This window comes from Euprymna scolopes, chromosome 7, assembly GCF_053919585.1.
Source record: "Euprymna scolopes isolate OS-2025 chromosome 7, ASM5391958v1, whole genome shotgun sequence".
Lineage (NCBI taxonomy): Eukaryota > Metazoa > Mollusca > Cephalopoda > Sepiida > Sepiolidae > Euprymna > Euprymna scolopes.
Genome location: NC_136488.1, coordinates 37,159,920 through 37,176,723, shown reverse-complemented (window position 1 = coordinate 37,176,723; position 16,804 = coordinate 37,159,920). Strand labels below are relative to the sequence as shown.

Genomic DNA, 16,804 nt, shown 5'->3' with positions numbered 1-16,804 from the left:
ACGATAAAACAAAGACAGGCTTGCAACATCTCTTCTGTGGGAGAGACGCTGCAGGGAAGAGAAAAGGGCATCCCCCACCAAACCACAAAGTCTATTTTGTACTCTGTCAAGGCAGGATAGGCTGTTTTTAGCAGCTCCTGCCTAGATGTGGCAGCAGTACTCCATCCTTGGACGTACTTGGCTTTTATACAGATAGAGAACTGCATCAGTAGTGAGATATCTTCTGGAGCGGTAGAAGGATCCCACCACTTTCCCAGCGTCCCTGGCAACAGATTTGATGTACGTGTTCCGTTTCAGATCAGGAGTAAAGGTCAAATCTAGATGCTTGCCAAAACATGGAGCCTCCCCAAGACGAGAACCATCCATTTCAATTAATGCCAGATGGGGATCAGAGCAATGAAGATGTAAAGATAGGAGCTTGGTTTTAGATGCATTAAAAGGTAACTAGCCACCTCTTCCCCCATTGTACCATGCGCTCAAGATCAGAGGAGAAAGAATTAGAGAGAACTTTGTCATTTACGGCCTTTTATGTGTTGACATAGATGGTCGTGTCATCAGCATAGATGTCAACGAATGATTTAAGTATGTGTTTTGGGAGATCATTGATATAGATCAGGAAGAGAGTTGGGCCCAGGATGGACCCCTGGGGGACTCCAGCATTAATACTGTGGGCCTCTGATTTCTGCCCATCAACCACTACTCTTATGAGCCTACCAGAGAGAAATGATTTAATGATTGAGAAAACATTTCCAGTAATACCGTAGCTGGAAATCTTGTGAAGTAGGCCCTTATGCCATACCTTATCGAAGGCCTTTGTTATGTCAAGAGCAATTGCCCTGGAAAGGAAACCTTTGTCAAGAGATTCACTAATCCTATGTGATGTAACCGTTAGCACATCTGGAGTAGATCTTGCAGAGCAGAAACCATATTGCATGTCACTAAGAAGGTAGTTTCTGTTGAGGTGGTTGACTACTTCTCTATTTAATATGGATTCCAACAACTTACTCATAACACACAGGAGACTTATTGGTCTGTACTGAGAGAGAGAGATGACTTATCACCTTAATTCTTAAATACAGGGCATACTGATGAGGTTTTCCAGGGTGTTGGAAAGCACTTCTCCTTAAGACAACGCTTAAACAGTTTTGTAAGTATGGGGGCAAGTTCTGGTTGGAGCTTTTTCAGCACTATAACTGGAATGCCGTCAGGGCCAGTTGCTTTACTGGAATCAAGGTTCTTGATTAGCTTGGCGATTTCATGCACAGATATTTGTATGTTGCATAGCGTGTTGTCTGTTATAGGAGGAAATACAGGGAGTTGATGGCCATTGTTGCATAGGGTAGAATTAGCTGCAAAGTTTTTGGCAAATAGTCTGGCCTTGTCTGATGCTGATGAAATGACCTCAGGTCCATTGATGATAGTTGGGATAGAACGCATGCTTCTGTTCAAGATCCTGTTTGCTAGTTGCCAGAACTGGTGGGAATCAAGCCGCTGATCAGCTACTTTGGATTTAATAGACTGAGCATATAGGTCTCTTGCATGTTTTATTACTCTTTTACAGTGGTTGCTGGCAGTCCTGAAAGCAGCTTTAGTCTCAGTACATCTATTATGTTGGTAGCTATGGAAAAAGTGATTTTTGTGCGCGATGGCAGCAGCACATTCAGGGGAGAACCATGGCTGGCTGTTAGGTTTTTGGTGGAATTTTTTAGATGATATGAATCGGTCTATGCCTACAATTAACCATTCGGTCAGGTCTGATACTATAGAGGACACATCCTATTTAAACATGGAATGCAGAGGTAGGTCAGATATGAATGTACGGAAGCTACCCCAGTCAGCCATAGAGTATCGATATACAGTACGGTGGAGAGATACGTCTGAAGACTTATTACATTTCATTTTTATCTTAAATGCTACAACAGAGTGGTCAGAGGATCCTAGGGAAGATAGAACAGAACATGAACACAGCTCAGGGGAAGTTGTGAGGAAAAGGTCTAGAAGGTTTGCATATTGATCGGGTGTATCGGGCACACGGATGGGTCCATGAACAATCTGAGTGAGGTCATAGGCAATGGCAAAATCATGACAAAACCTCCCCTTGTCATCGGTTTTATTTGAGTGGGTCAGCCATTCCACATTATGGGCATTGAAGTCACTGCAAATGTGAATGTTAGCTGAAGGATGAGCAGACAGGATGTGGTCAATTTTCTCAGATATGCTCTTAAAGATAGTAACCTCACTGTTGTGGGGGCGATAGAGGGCAAATATAAATGCAGTGGTGTAAGCTAGTGCAACCCGAAAGCACATATAAGGTAAATTAGAGGCTTCTCTGGAGATATCCCTACCATATGGAAAGCCATCTTTAATGTAGGCACATATTCCATGCCTATAGCGATCTTGGGGGTCAGATTTAGATTTTAAGTTAGAGTATCCTTTAATTATGAATTCGTCTAGAGAAGTGGTTGGCCCTATGCCAGTTTCACTTAGAAAGAATATGTCCGGTTTCGTCTCCTGTAATTGGGTTTAACCTCTGGAAGGTAGGAATGTAGACCCCTGATGTTGAAGGAGACCTGGTAGTAGGGGTCTATGTTGGAGGATGGGGTTCTAGGTTTATTCGTGTTTCTTTTTTGGAGATTTGTCATGATTACTGAGGTTTTGGGGTTTGTGGAGCAGGTTGGTAGACTTGGTTGGAGCAGGACAGAGAGGGAAAATAAGAGAGCAAAAGACAAGAAATTTTTTTTTGTTTTGTTTTGATAAGGTAAAGCCGTAACAATTACCCACTAATATGGCATCGCTGGCTGGAAAGTAGATTAAACATGCTGGACTGTTTTTATCGTAACCTACGAAAATACCTTTTTTTTTTTTCTTTTTTTTTTTTTACATAGGCATCACCACTTATCAAGACCAAGAGGCCATTCGAGGATAAGGGTTAAAGAATGTACAGTAGAAATTGGACAATATAGTAATCGTTAGTAATGGAAATTCGGTAAATTTGTTAACTTATATGGAACGGCTCATCAAAAACTTGTTTACATTAGACTTGAATACAACCATATTGTAGTCAGCTGGAAAGCAGGAAAACGGAAGACAATTCCATAGGCGTGCAGTTTTAAGAAAGAAGCTTTGCTCATGGAATCTACGTTTAGATTTAGGCACAGATAAAGAGTGGGGGGAAATTAGTGATAGTGTTTTCTGCTAGACGGGTGTATCTTGTGAACTTTTGGCAAGGGAGGGACCATAGATTGGAGCTCAGCTGACACTTGCCATTAAAATAACGATAAAGCAGAGACAAACTCACAGCATCTCTTCTGTGAGAAAGAGGTTGCAAGGAAGAGAAAAGGACATCTCCTACGAGGCTACAAAGTCAATTTTGAACTCTATCAAGACAGTCCTTTCTAGCAGCTCCTGCCCAAATGTGGCAATAGTAATCCATCCTTGGACGTACCTGGCTCTTATATAGATAGAGAATTGCATCAGCAGTGTTATATCTACTGGATCGATAGAAGGATCCCATCATTTTTCCAGCGGCCTTGGCAACAGATTTAATATATGTGTTCCATTCTAGATCAGGAGTAAAGGTCAAGCCCAGACGCTTGTCAAAACATGAAGCCTCCCCAAGACGAGAGCCATTCATTTCAATTGATGAAAGATGGGGATCAGAGCGTTGATGATCTAAAGATAAAAGCTTGATTTTAGATGCATTAAAAGTAACAAGCACCTCTTTCTCCAGCAAACCACTTGCTCAAGATCAGAGGAGAGAGAATCAGAGAGAACTTGGTCATTTACGGTCTTAGATGTGCTACCATAGATAGTAGTGTCATAAGCATAAATGTCTACAAATGATGTGATTTGGAAGATCATTAATGTAGATCAGGAAGAGAGTTGGGCCCAGGATGGATCCCTGGGAGACTCCAGCATTAATGCTGAGAGCTTCTGATTTCTGCCCATCAACTACTGCTCTTATGAACCTATCAGAGAGAAATGATTTAATAATTGAGAAGACATTTCCAGCTATACTGCAACTGGAGATCTTGTGAAGTAAACCTTTATGCCATACTCTATCAAAGGCCTTTGATAAGTCAAGAGCAATTGCCCTAGAAAGGTTGCCTCTGTCGAGAGATTTGCTTATCCTGTGAGATAACACGAGTAAGCACATCTGCTGTAGATCTAGCAGAACGGAATCCATATTGTGTGTCACTAAGAAGGTTATTTTTGCTTTTAATACTTAGTTTACTGGCATTTTCTATAAATGCAAAACAATCTGAACCAAATATATGCATTCGGTTCATTTTGGGTTTTACACTGCAAAACGCTTCATATGGTGTTTTGCCTAATCTTCTATTGAACGATCTATTTCTGATATATGCTGCTGCCATTAAAGTGTACATCCATAAATTATGCACTAATTTCGATTCGATAGGTAGACATCTTGCCATCTCAAAAAGGGTTCGCCATGCCCTTGCAGTGGTGCCATTTTGGAAGGAGAGATACTTTTTAAATAATATAGTCAGCCATTTTCTTTAATGTCAAATACAGTTCCATTCGGGTATATCAATTTTGACTTGTTTTGGTTTATATTCCGCCTTGTTTCATGGCAGCCTGCATGTTTAAGGTATGAAAAGAGCATTTTTTAGAATACAGTTACAAATTTTGCCTTTATTATTTTGTAGTGACATTTTAGCATCGCCTCTTTTCAAAACTATATCATTTATTTGACTATCATCGGCAAGTTCGACAAAATGACTTTGTGGATTAAAGTTTGAATCAAAATTAATAAAATCGGATTCCTTGGTGATAATGGGTGCTGTAGCACCACAGTCTACAAGGAGATTTTTAACGTTTGTGGTATTGTCAAAGTTACATGTGAATAGAAATGTATGTTCTTCCTCAAAGTTCTCAACGTTTTTTATGGAGTCCATTTTAGAGCTTTTATATCGACATTGGAAACTTTTGTGGTTGGGTCATCCACAACTAGCAGATCATCTTATTCTTTTTCTTGGGAAATTACTTTTAGGGAAAACATTGTAGTGAGGTGCGTAATTTGGTGGTGTCTGTGTTCGAGAAGCATTTTCGAACTTCATGATATTACTGGAGTCATTATTGTCCATGAGCATCCAATTTGTCTCTTCGTAACTGCGCAAGGCCACTTTAAATTCATTCTTTATCTGTGCCAAAACCAAAACGTAGATTCCATGAACAAAGCTTCTTTCTTAGAAGTGCATGCCTGTGGAACTCTCTTCCGTTTGCCTGTTTCCCCACCTGACTACAACCTGGATATCTTCAAGTCCAACATAAACAAATTCCTGATGAACCACTCCCTTAAGTAAGACACTTTATCAAATCTCCAATACTAACGTACTGTACATGCAATAACCCTTATCCCCAAGTGGCTTCCGGGCCTTGATAAGTGGTGACTACCTTGTAAAAAAAAAAACAAAAAAAAAAAATATCTAACAGCATTTTAAGGGGGGACACAAAATAAAACTCAGGAGGCCTTCAGAGTACAGTTGAAAACATCCATATTCTGTCAATCTTGCTGGGGAGGAAGGGTAGGCAGTTAAACACAGAAAAAATATCCGTGCTGAGATTTCTGACACACAAAAAAGAAAAAAAAAAACTCATTTGTTGAGTAACAATTTGATCTGCCCACGACACTTGTTCTTGTGACTCACTTAGTTACTAGAAATATGTCGTAGGAGGAGAAAAGAATAAATTGTATTCAATTTCCTTTATTTTTGTCATCTTTTCTAATCTTGCTTTGGAAAGAGGATAGGTTGTCACTGAACAGAAATGCTCATCTCGAAGTGGTGTTGAGTAGGGAAAGGAAAGAAACCACTCCTAACGCACTTGTACAACAAAAAATCACTTTTTCAAATGGATGCATATTATCTTCTCTTACATATCTAAATGAATAAATGCAAGTTTTTTTTTATCACCAAAATGGATTACTGATTTAAATCACGAATACAACCGATTATTTTGAAACACTGTATAAATCATAAAGGTAAAAGGTTCATTAAAACAAGCCTAATTTGCATAACTATTTCTTTTTTATATAGTTCATAATAAATTAATGTTTGGTATTATTAATGTGTGATCTTATGGTCCAAAATAATTTTTTCATAAATATGCAATAGTTTTGTCGACATTAACAGTAATTAATTAAAGTGATTTAATATATTATATTAATTATTATATATTTAATATAACAAAAATAAATTATTAAACCTTTCTTAAAATATTTACTGATTAATTTTAAAGGGAGGTAAATTGTAAATCAAACTAACTTGAAAGACAGATCTACAAAGCAAGCAAAAGGTCAAAAAGAAAAAAAGGGAGACTGATTGACCTCAACTTCCATTAGCAATCTATATATTTATAAAAATGAAATTGTCTGTGTGTGTGCGTGTACATTTCCCTACTAAACTACTCTGTCAATTTTCAGTCTACAGACTCGAGATTTTACATAAGGGGTATTGGGATTAGGCCTTCATCAGGTGGGTTAACTACGACAGGATAGAAATGTCAAATCTCTTAACTGTATCCTCATTAATTACTGCCTTCCATAGTTGTTGTCGCCTCACCACGTTTTGGCTAACTAATCCTCTGACTGGCTTTGGGTGAGATTGAAACCGCTATCTTAAGACAATGCTCACCTGGAATCATAGATTCAACACCTCTGCCCCTGCACCACGGACTCTGAGGAATAGTTGGCTGAAATGTCATGAAACAACAGCTATGAAGATGAGGATAATAGTCCGCAATTATACTGCTAATCAAGGCTAAAAGGCCACTCGAGGATAAGGGTTAATGAATTTGTCAAGAGAACACTCAGACTATACCGTAATGATTGGTAACGATGGTTGAAATTGGGCAAAATTTGATTTTTTTTAAAAGGCAGATGTTAATTTCGTGTGAAGTATTTTTTTTTTTTTTTTTTTACATTCTTTTTCATAATTTACAGGACTCATGGAAATCTTCCTCAGATTCTAACTTCTTTTAATGCCCAACATAAGACCTTAGTATTTCGCTATCTTCTCCTCCCCAGCTCTGTTTAAATTAACATCATTATGGACACTGACTTTGCTTTTTTCTCTCTCTTGTCCCATACCACTACGTCAGGTTTAACAGCTCCATTTTCTAAGTATATAATTGTGGGAATTGCATAGTCATAGCAGATGGTGTATGACTTAATTTTAACAGTTCTTTCTGGCATATATTCCCAGGACTTACTGCTACACTCAATATTTAACTTTTTACAGATAGTCAAGTGGAGATATTTGCACACTCCACTGCGTCGTATTGTATTGTAGTCATCTTCTAACAGAACTTTACAGTTAGATGTCAGTTGGCTTCTTTTTTTATTTTTCACATGGAGGTCACCACTTATCAAGGCCCAATGGCCACTCGGGGATAAGGGTTATTGTGTGTACAGTAATCAATGGGGTAGTGTTGTATTATTCGTTAGAATTGGAGATTTGATAATGTGTCATTACTTAAGGGGGCGGTTAATCAGGAATTTGTTTATGTTGGACTTCAAGACATCCAAGTTGAAGTAAGGAGGGAAACAGGCAAGCGGAAGAGAGTTCCACAGACGTGCACTTCTAAGAAAGAAGCTTTGTTCATGGAATCTACGTTTTGATTTAGACACAGATAGAGAGCGGGGAAAATTTTTGACAGTGGTTTCAGCTAGACGGGTGTTTTTCATAAAAGATTGGCGAGGAGGGACGAGAGATTGGAGCTCAGAGAGCACTTGCCATGTAAATAACGATAAAACAAAGATAGGCTCGCAACATCTCTTCTGTGGGAGAGACACTGCAGGGAAGAGAAAAGGGCATCCCCCACTAAGCCACAAAGTCTATATAGTCTATAGTCCAGCTCCTGCCCAGATGTGGCAGCAGTACTCCATCCTTGGACGTACTTGGCTTTTATATAGATAGAGAATTGCATCAGTAGTGAGATATCTTCTGGAGCGGTAGAAGGATCCCACCATTATCCCAGCGTCCCTGGCAACAGACTTGATGTATGTGTTCCATTTCAGATCAGGAGTAAAGGTCAAACCCAGAAGTTTATCAAAACATGGGGTCTTCCCTAGACGAGAGCCATCCATTTCAATTGATGCCAGATGGGGATCAGAGCGTTTTTGATGTAAAGATAGGAGCTTGGTTTTAGATGCATTAAAAGGTAACTAGCCACCTCTTCCCCCATTGTACCATGCGCTCAAGATCAGAGGAGAGAGAATTTGAGAGAACATTGTCATTTACGGCCTTTGATGTGTTGCCATAGATGGTCGTGTCATCAGCATAGATGTCAACGAATGATTTAAGTATGTGTTTTGGGAGATCATTGATATAGATCAGGAAGAGAGTTGGGCCCAGGATGGACTCCAGCATTAATACTTCGGGTCTCTGATTTCTGCTCATCAACCACTACTCTTACGAGCCTATCAGAGAGAAATGATTTAGAAAACATTTCCAGTTATACTGTAGCTGAAAATCTTGTGAAGTAGGCCTTTATGCCATACCTTATCGAAGGCCTTTGTTATGTCAAGAGCAATTGCCCTAGAAATGAAGCCTTTGTCAAGAGATTCACTAATCCTATAAGATATAACCGTTAACACATTTGCTGTAGATCTTGCAGAGCGGAAACCATATTGCGTGCCATTAAGGTTATTTCTGCTGAGGTGCTTGACTACTTCTTTATTTAATATGGATTCCAACAACTTACTCATGACACACAGGAGACTTATTGGTCTGTACTGAGAGAGAGAGATGACTTATCACCTGAATTCTTAAATACAGGGCATACTGATGAGGTTTTCCAGTGTGTTGGAAAGCACTTCTCCTTAAGACAACGCTTAAACAGTTTTGTAAGTATGGGGGCAAGTTATGGTTGAAGCTTTTTTAACACTATAATTGGCATACCGTCAGGGCCAGTTGCTTTATTGGAATCAAGGTTCTTGATGAGCTTGACGACCTCACGCACACATATTTGTATGTTGCATAGCGTGTTGTGCGTTATAGGAGGAAATACGGGGAGTTGATGGCCTTCGTCGCATAGGGTAGAATTGATTTCTGCAACGTTCTTGGCAAATAGTTTGGCCTTGTCTGATGCTGATGAGATGACCTCAGGTCCATTGATGATAGTTGGGATAGAACGCACGCTTCTGTTCAGGATTCTATTTGTTATTTGCCAAAATTGGTGAGCACCAAGCCGCTGCTCAGCTACTTTGGATTTAATGGACTGAGCATATAGGTCTCTTGCAATTTTTAATACTTTTTACAGCAGTTGCTGGTGGGCCTGAAAGCAGCTTTAGTCTCAGTGCATCTATTACGTTGGTAGCAATGGAAAAAGTGATTTCTGTGCACAATGGCAGCAGCACATTCTGGGGAGAACCATGGCTGGTTGTTAAGTTTTTGTTGGAATTTTTTGGATGGCATGAATCTGTTTATGCCTACAATTAACCATTCGGTCAGGTCTGATACTCTAATACTCTTAACATCTGTGTGACAGATCCTGCACTTGTTGCTGAGACAACTAATCTTCTTACAAAAATCTTACAAGCATTGGTCATCAAATGAAAGGTGAAGGACTTATTTCCAACAGTTTTTCTGATATATGATCCCTGGACTTGGGTATGCATTTGTTTTGACATTAAGTTTTCATTAAAATGTTAAGAAATAAGTTCTTTTTTATATAGATGTAGTTTATTTTTATTAACTTATTACAAGGTCAAGTGCACATAAAATTCAACATAACCGGCTTCTGTTAAGACCAAAGATGGAGTATTTGCTAAAAAAAAAAAAAATTAAAAAATTAAAAAAATTGAGCATGGGGACAGATTTAGGCTTTACATTACCTCTAGCCTAATAGTATGTTACCTCCTTTCATTATGTTTATATAAATGATATATTTATATAGTTTGTGAGTTTACTTTAGACAGCTGTATAGCTCTCGCTTCCCTTATTTTGTACTTTAGTCCTCATATTCCAGGAACAATGTTTTTGACAAAAAGAGAAGAATTGACGTTTTCTGAGTCAGAATCTATTCCATCTAACATCTATTCTTGGCAAGGTTTTGAAGTAGTATTTTTTTTTATTTTCCCCGACATCAAGTGGCTTCATGCTTTGTCTGGAGCGATTTCACCCTCCCAAAAATTACAGGCTCTAATGAATCTGAAAATAACCATTCTTGTTTTTATATGTTTAATTATTTTACCAGCATCTAGTTGTAATGTTTCCAATAACAAAATAAAATCTCTTTAAAGATACATGCAAGTGTTTATAAGGAGGGCTTTTTCTTCTCTGTATCATCACTTTATCTTTGCATGAGTGGTCGTCAATAAATAAAACTTTTCATACAGGAAAGACACAAAGAGAAGTCTGCTGAGTTTTCTTCAAGGTTTTATTTGGATTTAGAAGAGGGAGAATGTTATCTTAGCTAGTTATTTACTTCTTAAACTTAATTTTCTAACTTAGTGAAATAAGTGACATGCATGAACAAACATCGATGTGACATTCACCTAGATTACAAGTTCCCTACATTATGGGCTGTGGCTCGTTCGCCTGACTTTCTATGAGAGACTAACTGAAAACCTTAGTTTTCTCTCCACTCGAAAATGTGATGTCATATCCCCATATCATTAGACTCCTATTTTGTCTATAGCATTTGACCTCTGCCCTAAGTTTATGTTATCCGTCCCTGAGAACAATTCTGCTTGCATATTTAGTTATCCTGACATGTAGCAAATGTGACGTGTCAAAATTCAAACTAGTTAACTTAATTGATACTGATGCAGGGTCCCCCTAACTCGAGATTCTTAGTCTCTAGTTAAATGCTTTGAGTATTCTAAAGCAACACTGACCAATGTGCAGTATTAAATAAAATAATTAAAAAACAAAACAATTGAACATAAAAGCAATGAAAATGATAAACATAAAACAATACATGTGAAAAATTGATCTCCAGTAAAAACTGGTCATATATTTTTATATAATCACATTAATACATGCATTCAAATAACAAAATGATTGTTTTTATTTATTCTTTGGAATTATTTCAAAGAAATTCAATGAATATTAAAACACATTCACACTTTTTTTTTTTTTTTTTTTTAAATCAAAGTGTCCAAATTTGATTTTTTTTGTTCAGTTGTACACAGCCTTGATGTATCATGTTCACTACCAGGAGAGATAGCTTTCTAACATCTGTGCAAGTTGAATTTTTCATTCCAGAGCACCTGAAATAAAAAGTAAAAGCTAACTTAACATAATAAAATAAACTATTTTTCTTTTTTTATATTTTTGTTAGTTTTCCTCATATTTATAATAAATAGGAAAAAGCCAATGTAGCAAGTTATCAAAATTTATTTTCAATAAACATTACTAATACAATAACTTCAAACATTATTTTACGATATATATCATTATAACTCCAGAGTGACCTGAGCAATTATGACAATATTGGTATTAAAAAAAGCTTACGATGGATTGATGAAGCTTATCTCTATGATACGTTTGATTGTGTCGAATTATTAAAAAGTATTATAAATAAAAGCTAAGTGGTTGACTATAGTTGAAGGCAACTCAAAGGATCCTCTTTGATTAGCTGCTACACAAACATGTAGAAGAGGACACCACTATTCGCAACATTGCTCTATTTTCTATTGACCCTCCCCTTATAATACCGAGTGTTTAGCAAGAGGGCATCAAGTACCATGTTTATTTTTAAGTCTTTGGTATGACTTGACCGAGGATTGAACCCCGGTCTCCTGGCCCATTAGTAAATATAAGATATTTTTTTTAGAAATTTAAAACTAAACAGTGTATTTTTTAGTTTAAATAATTTATTTTAATAACTGAGCTTTTGATGTAAAACATCTTTTTCAAAGCAAGATTTTTATCTCTTTTTCTCTTCATTTTTTTTTCTCTCTTTTGTGGAGAAAAAGAAACAAAGAAAAAGTATTTGCTTTGAAAGATTAATTATTAAAATGTTATTTATTTATAAAAAAAAAGAAAAAATGATTGTCTGGTTTAAAATTTCTAAAAAATCTCTTCCAAATATAAAGGTAATGTTTCTAAAAGTGAAACTATGCAAATAATAAAATTTTGTAAATAGTTATAGAATTTCTTCAGATTTAATCCACATTCCATAAACTACCAATAAATCAGTGTACTTTTCAAATATATATTTACCTTAACAATTGGTTAAGAGTACTAAATGTATACATTCATGCATAATGCACCAACAGTTATGAATTATCTTACAAAAATCTATTGATTGACACATATTCATTTGATATGGAATGACATTCTATAAACAATAAACATGTTATTTATAATAGTTTACAATTTAAACAAAATTGATTCAAAATGTTTTGATATCGACAGGCAATTTATTTACCTTTTTCACTCAAGATATATTCAAAAAATTTTTTTATGGAAATTGCTTCAGACAAGGCATGAAACCACTTAATGTAAGGAGCTAAAAAAAAATCAGAAACTAATAAAAAATAAATATTATATAGATAGATTTTGACCAAAACATCTCTCATGGAATGTGAGAACTAAAGGACAAAAAAACAATGTTAAACAGCGAGAATCAGGATAGATTGATCTGATTATAGGCTCTAATGAATCTGGAAATAACCATTCTTGTTTTTATATGTTTAATTATTTTACCAGCATCTAGTTGTAATGTTTCCAATAACAAAATAAAATCTCTTTAAACATACATGCGAGTGTTTATAAGGAGGGCTTTTTCTTCTCTGTATCATCACTTTATCTTTGCATGAGTGATCGTCAATAAATAAAACTTTTCAGGATAGATTGATCTGATTATATCAACTGTTTCCACTACATTTCAGATGAAACAACACCATAGTAGGCAATTGAACACATCTCATCTGATAATGTTTAATCTCTCTATAGAGGATGACCTCCAATCAGTAGTGGAATGGGGACAAAAATGGATGGTAACGTTCAATGCCACCAAGACAAAACTGGTTTCATTCAATAATTACAAGAAACCTTCTCTACCACCTATAGCAATGGCCAACGACTCTTTATCTGAGAGTACGTCTCTCAAGCTCCTTGGCCTAACGTTCACAGGAAATATGAGTTGGAACAATTACATCGAGGGCATTGCCAGGGCCGCTGCAAGGAAGGTGGGCTCTCTCTACCGTGCTAGAAAACTTCTAACACCCGAAAGTATCCTGTACCTCTATAAGGCCACTATTCACCCATGTATGGAGTATTGCTGTCATATTTGGGCCGGTGCATCGGCTACTAGTCTCTCGCTCCTTGACAGGGTTCAAAAGAGAGTCACAAATCTGATAGGCCCTAAACTGGCATCTAAACTTCAGCCCCTGTCCCATCGTCGAAACGTTGCATCCCTCTGCCTGTTCTACAAGTATTATAATGGTGAATGCTCTGAAGAACTGCAAGCACTTGTGCCCCCACGACGTGAACACCCTCGACAGACCCGACAAGCTGCAAAATCCCACCCCCACACTGTAGAGATCCCTAGATGTAAAAGATCTTTCTACTCCAGTAGTTTCTTCCCCAGAACTGCTAGACTTTGGAATTCCATTCCAGGTCACTGCTTCTCCAACTGTACTGACATGCATAAGTTCAAGTGCAACGTGAACCAACATCTCGCTGCCCTAATCCCTACATAGTACCCCAGTAGATGTTTCCCCTGATAGTAGCCCCCTACACCTTGTTTGGGGTGAAAATGTAATCAAAAAAAAAAAAAAAAAAAAAATGGCTGGCTGTCAAATGCTAAAGGCCGACATTTTCTTGATGGTGCTGAATCAAGAGTTCAGTTGAGCATGTTGTCATTTTGTCTATGTTAGAAGGGGTGGGTGAATGCATGACATGACTAAATCATCTTTACAACAGGTTGTCCATCACTGATGGGAAATCTGCTCATCAAATAAATGATGTGTTGGTGACACGATCAGTTCACATTATTCACAGGATCCACTGTTGGCAATTACAATTGAACTACCCAACTTTTGCTTGTCAGTTCACCTCATTGCACATTTGAACAACAAATCACTTTAGAATCACGTGAACGCATCCTGCCCGATGTTGGTTTAATCATCTACTTTTTGAGTACGTTTGGCCAGAGGACGACATAATCACGTTGACACACTGGTTCCTGTTAGATCACCAAAGTTAAGCAACATGGAGTCTGGTCAGTACTAAAATGGGTGACCATTTGGGAATTCCAGGTGCTGTATGTGCTCTCCGCTTATCTCGGCATTGTTTCCAATCAGTCTTGAACTTCTCCTTGCCACTGAACTCAAGCAGTACTAATTCAGGAAAGATGCGGTTGGACAATTGTGTAACTCTTGCCTCACAAGAGGTATCCATTGTCTCTTGAGACTGAACGGAGGCATCGGTCAGAGGACATGATCCTAATCTTAAAGTGAAGTGATCGTCCATCTCGATGGGTACACTGCTCAAGATGATAGAAGTACTACATGCGAACGTAGTTTTAAACACGTTCATTTTCACACCGACTTGAGAAGCAAAATATAAAAATTCCAGATTCAAAAATTTAACTATCCACTTTCACAAATAACTTACAATTTTTCTCCATCTCTCCTGAAGACTAACCCAGTAATGACACTAGCATGTCAAATTTCTATGTTAATTGTGACTATTTCTCGTATATCACCTTTACATGAGTGACATAATTCCTGTGTTCTTTAATACTAATCGGTTATTTATTGAAATAAAAAATGATATACCAAAAAATAAATCTAAATTTTAACATACACACTATATAAGTTAGAAAAGCATTTCATCCAAGACATGAAAATTGTTAAACAAAATGTTTTTACTATAGGCTTTAAAAATAAAGGAACAAGATTCAATTTGAAATTTATTTATCTTCAAAGTGCACTTTTATAAATTTTACAAAGTAAGGTATAAAAATTTAATTTAAATTGAATCAAAAAATTACTTTGGATTTATTTTATGTAATGTACATTCTGTTGCACTTTAAGAAAATGATTGAAAATTTTATATCTATATCATTAATTGCTAGATGAAAGATAATGTTTTTAAACTGCAACAAAATGTACATTACATAAAATAAATCCAAGGTAATTTTTTGATTCAATTTAAATTAAATTTTTATACCTTACTTTGTAAAATTTATAAAAGTGCACTTTGAAGATAAATAAATTTCAAATTGAATCTTGTACCTTTATTTTTAAATCCTATAGTAAAAGCATTTTGTTTAACAATTTTCATGCCTTGGATGAAATGCTTTTCTAACTTGTATCTTATCTTTTTAAGATTATATTTTAAAACTCTGTTGTTGTTGTTGTTTTTTTTAAAAAAATCCCTCCCACCCTCTCTATAAAATGTATTAAGTGGATTGCTACTACCACCCCCTCTGGTTTTTTGACGGTCGAGGCCCGATTCTTTTTCTTTATTTATTTCAGTATCAAAAATGTAATTGTCTAGTTTAGATGCTTGAAAATACCATAAGGTTGAAATAAATTATTGCATCGACAATTATGTAATTTCCGTGTTTTATTTTTATGCTATTGCTCTGTTTACCACATTGTGCTCTCATACCCGGATTTCCTCCTGGAATTATTCCATTATAACACACACATATATATATGTATATATATATATATATATATATATATATATATGTGTATATATGCACATACATTAGTGTTGAGACGATTAATTGGAATCGAGAAAATTGGAACTTTTTAAGGTATCGGAATAGATATTGGAGAAAATTGTGCCTACTTTCCGATGCCAAAAACGATTTTTGTAATTGTTTATAATTTGAGTTGTTTTTGTTTAAAACTTAATTTTCCATTACTTCTACTAAAGATAAAATGGTAAATGTGTATTGGTTTTATGCTACAAAAAACAAACAAAATTAAAATGTATAGATTAACCACACAAGTTTATTTTTACCTTCACAAAAATATATCACATGTTTTTTCAGTAATCTAAAGAAAAAACAAGTCTATTGCTAAATATTTAGTGATTTTAAAAGAATCGGAATTGTATTGGAATCGGGAAAAACTTAGGAATCGTCTCATCACTAACATATATATATGCATGTAGAAAAGTGAATGTGTGCATGTGTCTGTGTACATTTCCCAACGCAATAACTCTGCCAATTTAAAGTCTACAGACTCAAAATTTGATATACAGGGTACTGAGATTTGGGGAAATCTTTGTAATCCATTTTCGACCACAAATTTGGCTGTTATGGGGTTCAAAGTTCAACAATTTGACCTTTGAGAACTCTAACAAACTCCTCCGCCAATTTTGGGTATAAACAATTGAAATTTTAGATATAGGTTCCTTGGACATGGATCTAACTTAATAACTTGATTTCAGCGCAAAACAATAAATGTTAAGGGGTTATAGTTAAAAAAGAAATTGACCTCTGCAGTCTCTCCCAAATTACTCAGAAACTTTCTGGTCTAAACATTTGAAATTTTACATAAAGAGTATTCAGAGATAGAGCAAGCTTTTTAATTGGTTTGGGTTGAAAATTTTTAGTTACCAATATATAAATGTATGTATGTTTGCATGTCCGCCTAAAACTTTCGACAGAGGCGATGGATCAGTATCGTTTTGAAGTTCGACCTTTCAGATGACAAATATCCAAAGATTGGCTAAAAACATTAATATCTTCACCTTCAACTGGGCACTTTTCTGCAGGGAGGGGGGCGCTGTTTTCGCCAATATTTTCGAAAGTCATCCTCTCTTTTCGATTGTCTAGCCTTAATTTAAACCAATGTAACTCCTGG

The 16,804-nt window shown here is 36.2% G+C and overlaps 1 protein-coding gene and 1 long non-coding RNA gene across 3 annotated transcripts in view; one reads left to right on the top strand and one right to left on the bottom strand.

Annotated features, from left to right (window-relative positions):
- The window catches only part of LOC145279682 (uncharacterized), a 57,692-nt gene that overhangs the window by 13,632 nt on the left and 27,256 nt on the right, over window positions 1–16,804 (top strand). The gene's annotated exons all lie outside the window — the stretch shown is intronic.
- Window positions 10,949–16,804, bottom strand: part of LOC145279681 (DNA polymerase epsilon subunit 4-like) — a 144,436-nt gene continuing 138,580 nt past the window's right edge. For both annotated transcript variants that reach the window (XM_080130954.1, XM_080130953.1), the window contains exon 4: window positions 10,949–11,239. In XM_080130954.1, coding sequence (XP_079987080.1) covers window positions 11,226–11,239 — 14 coding nt within the window. In that variant the 3' untranslated portion in view covers window positions 10,949–11,225. The remainder of the gene's footprint in view (window positions 11,240–16,804) is intronic.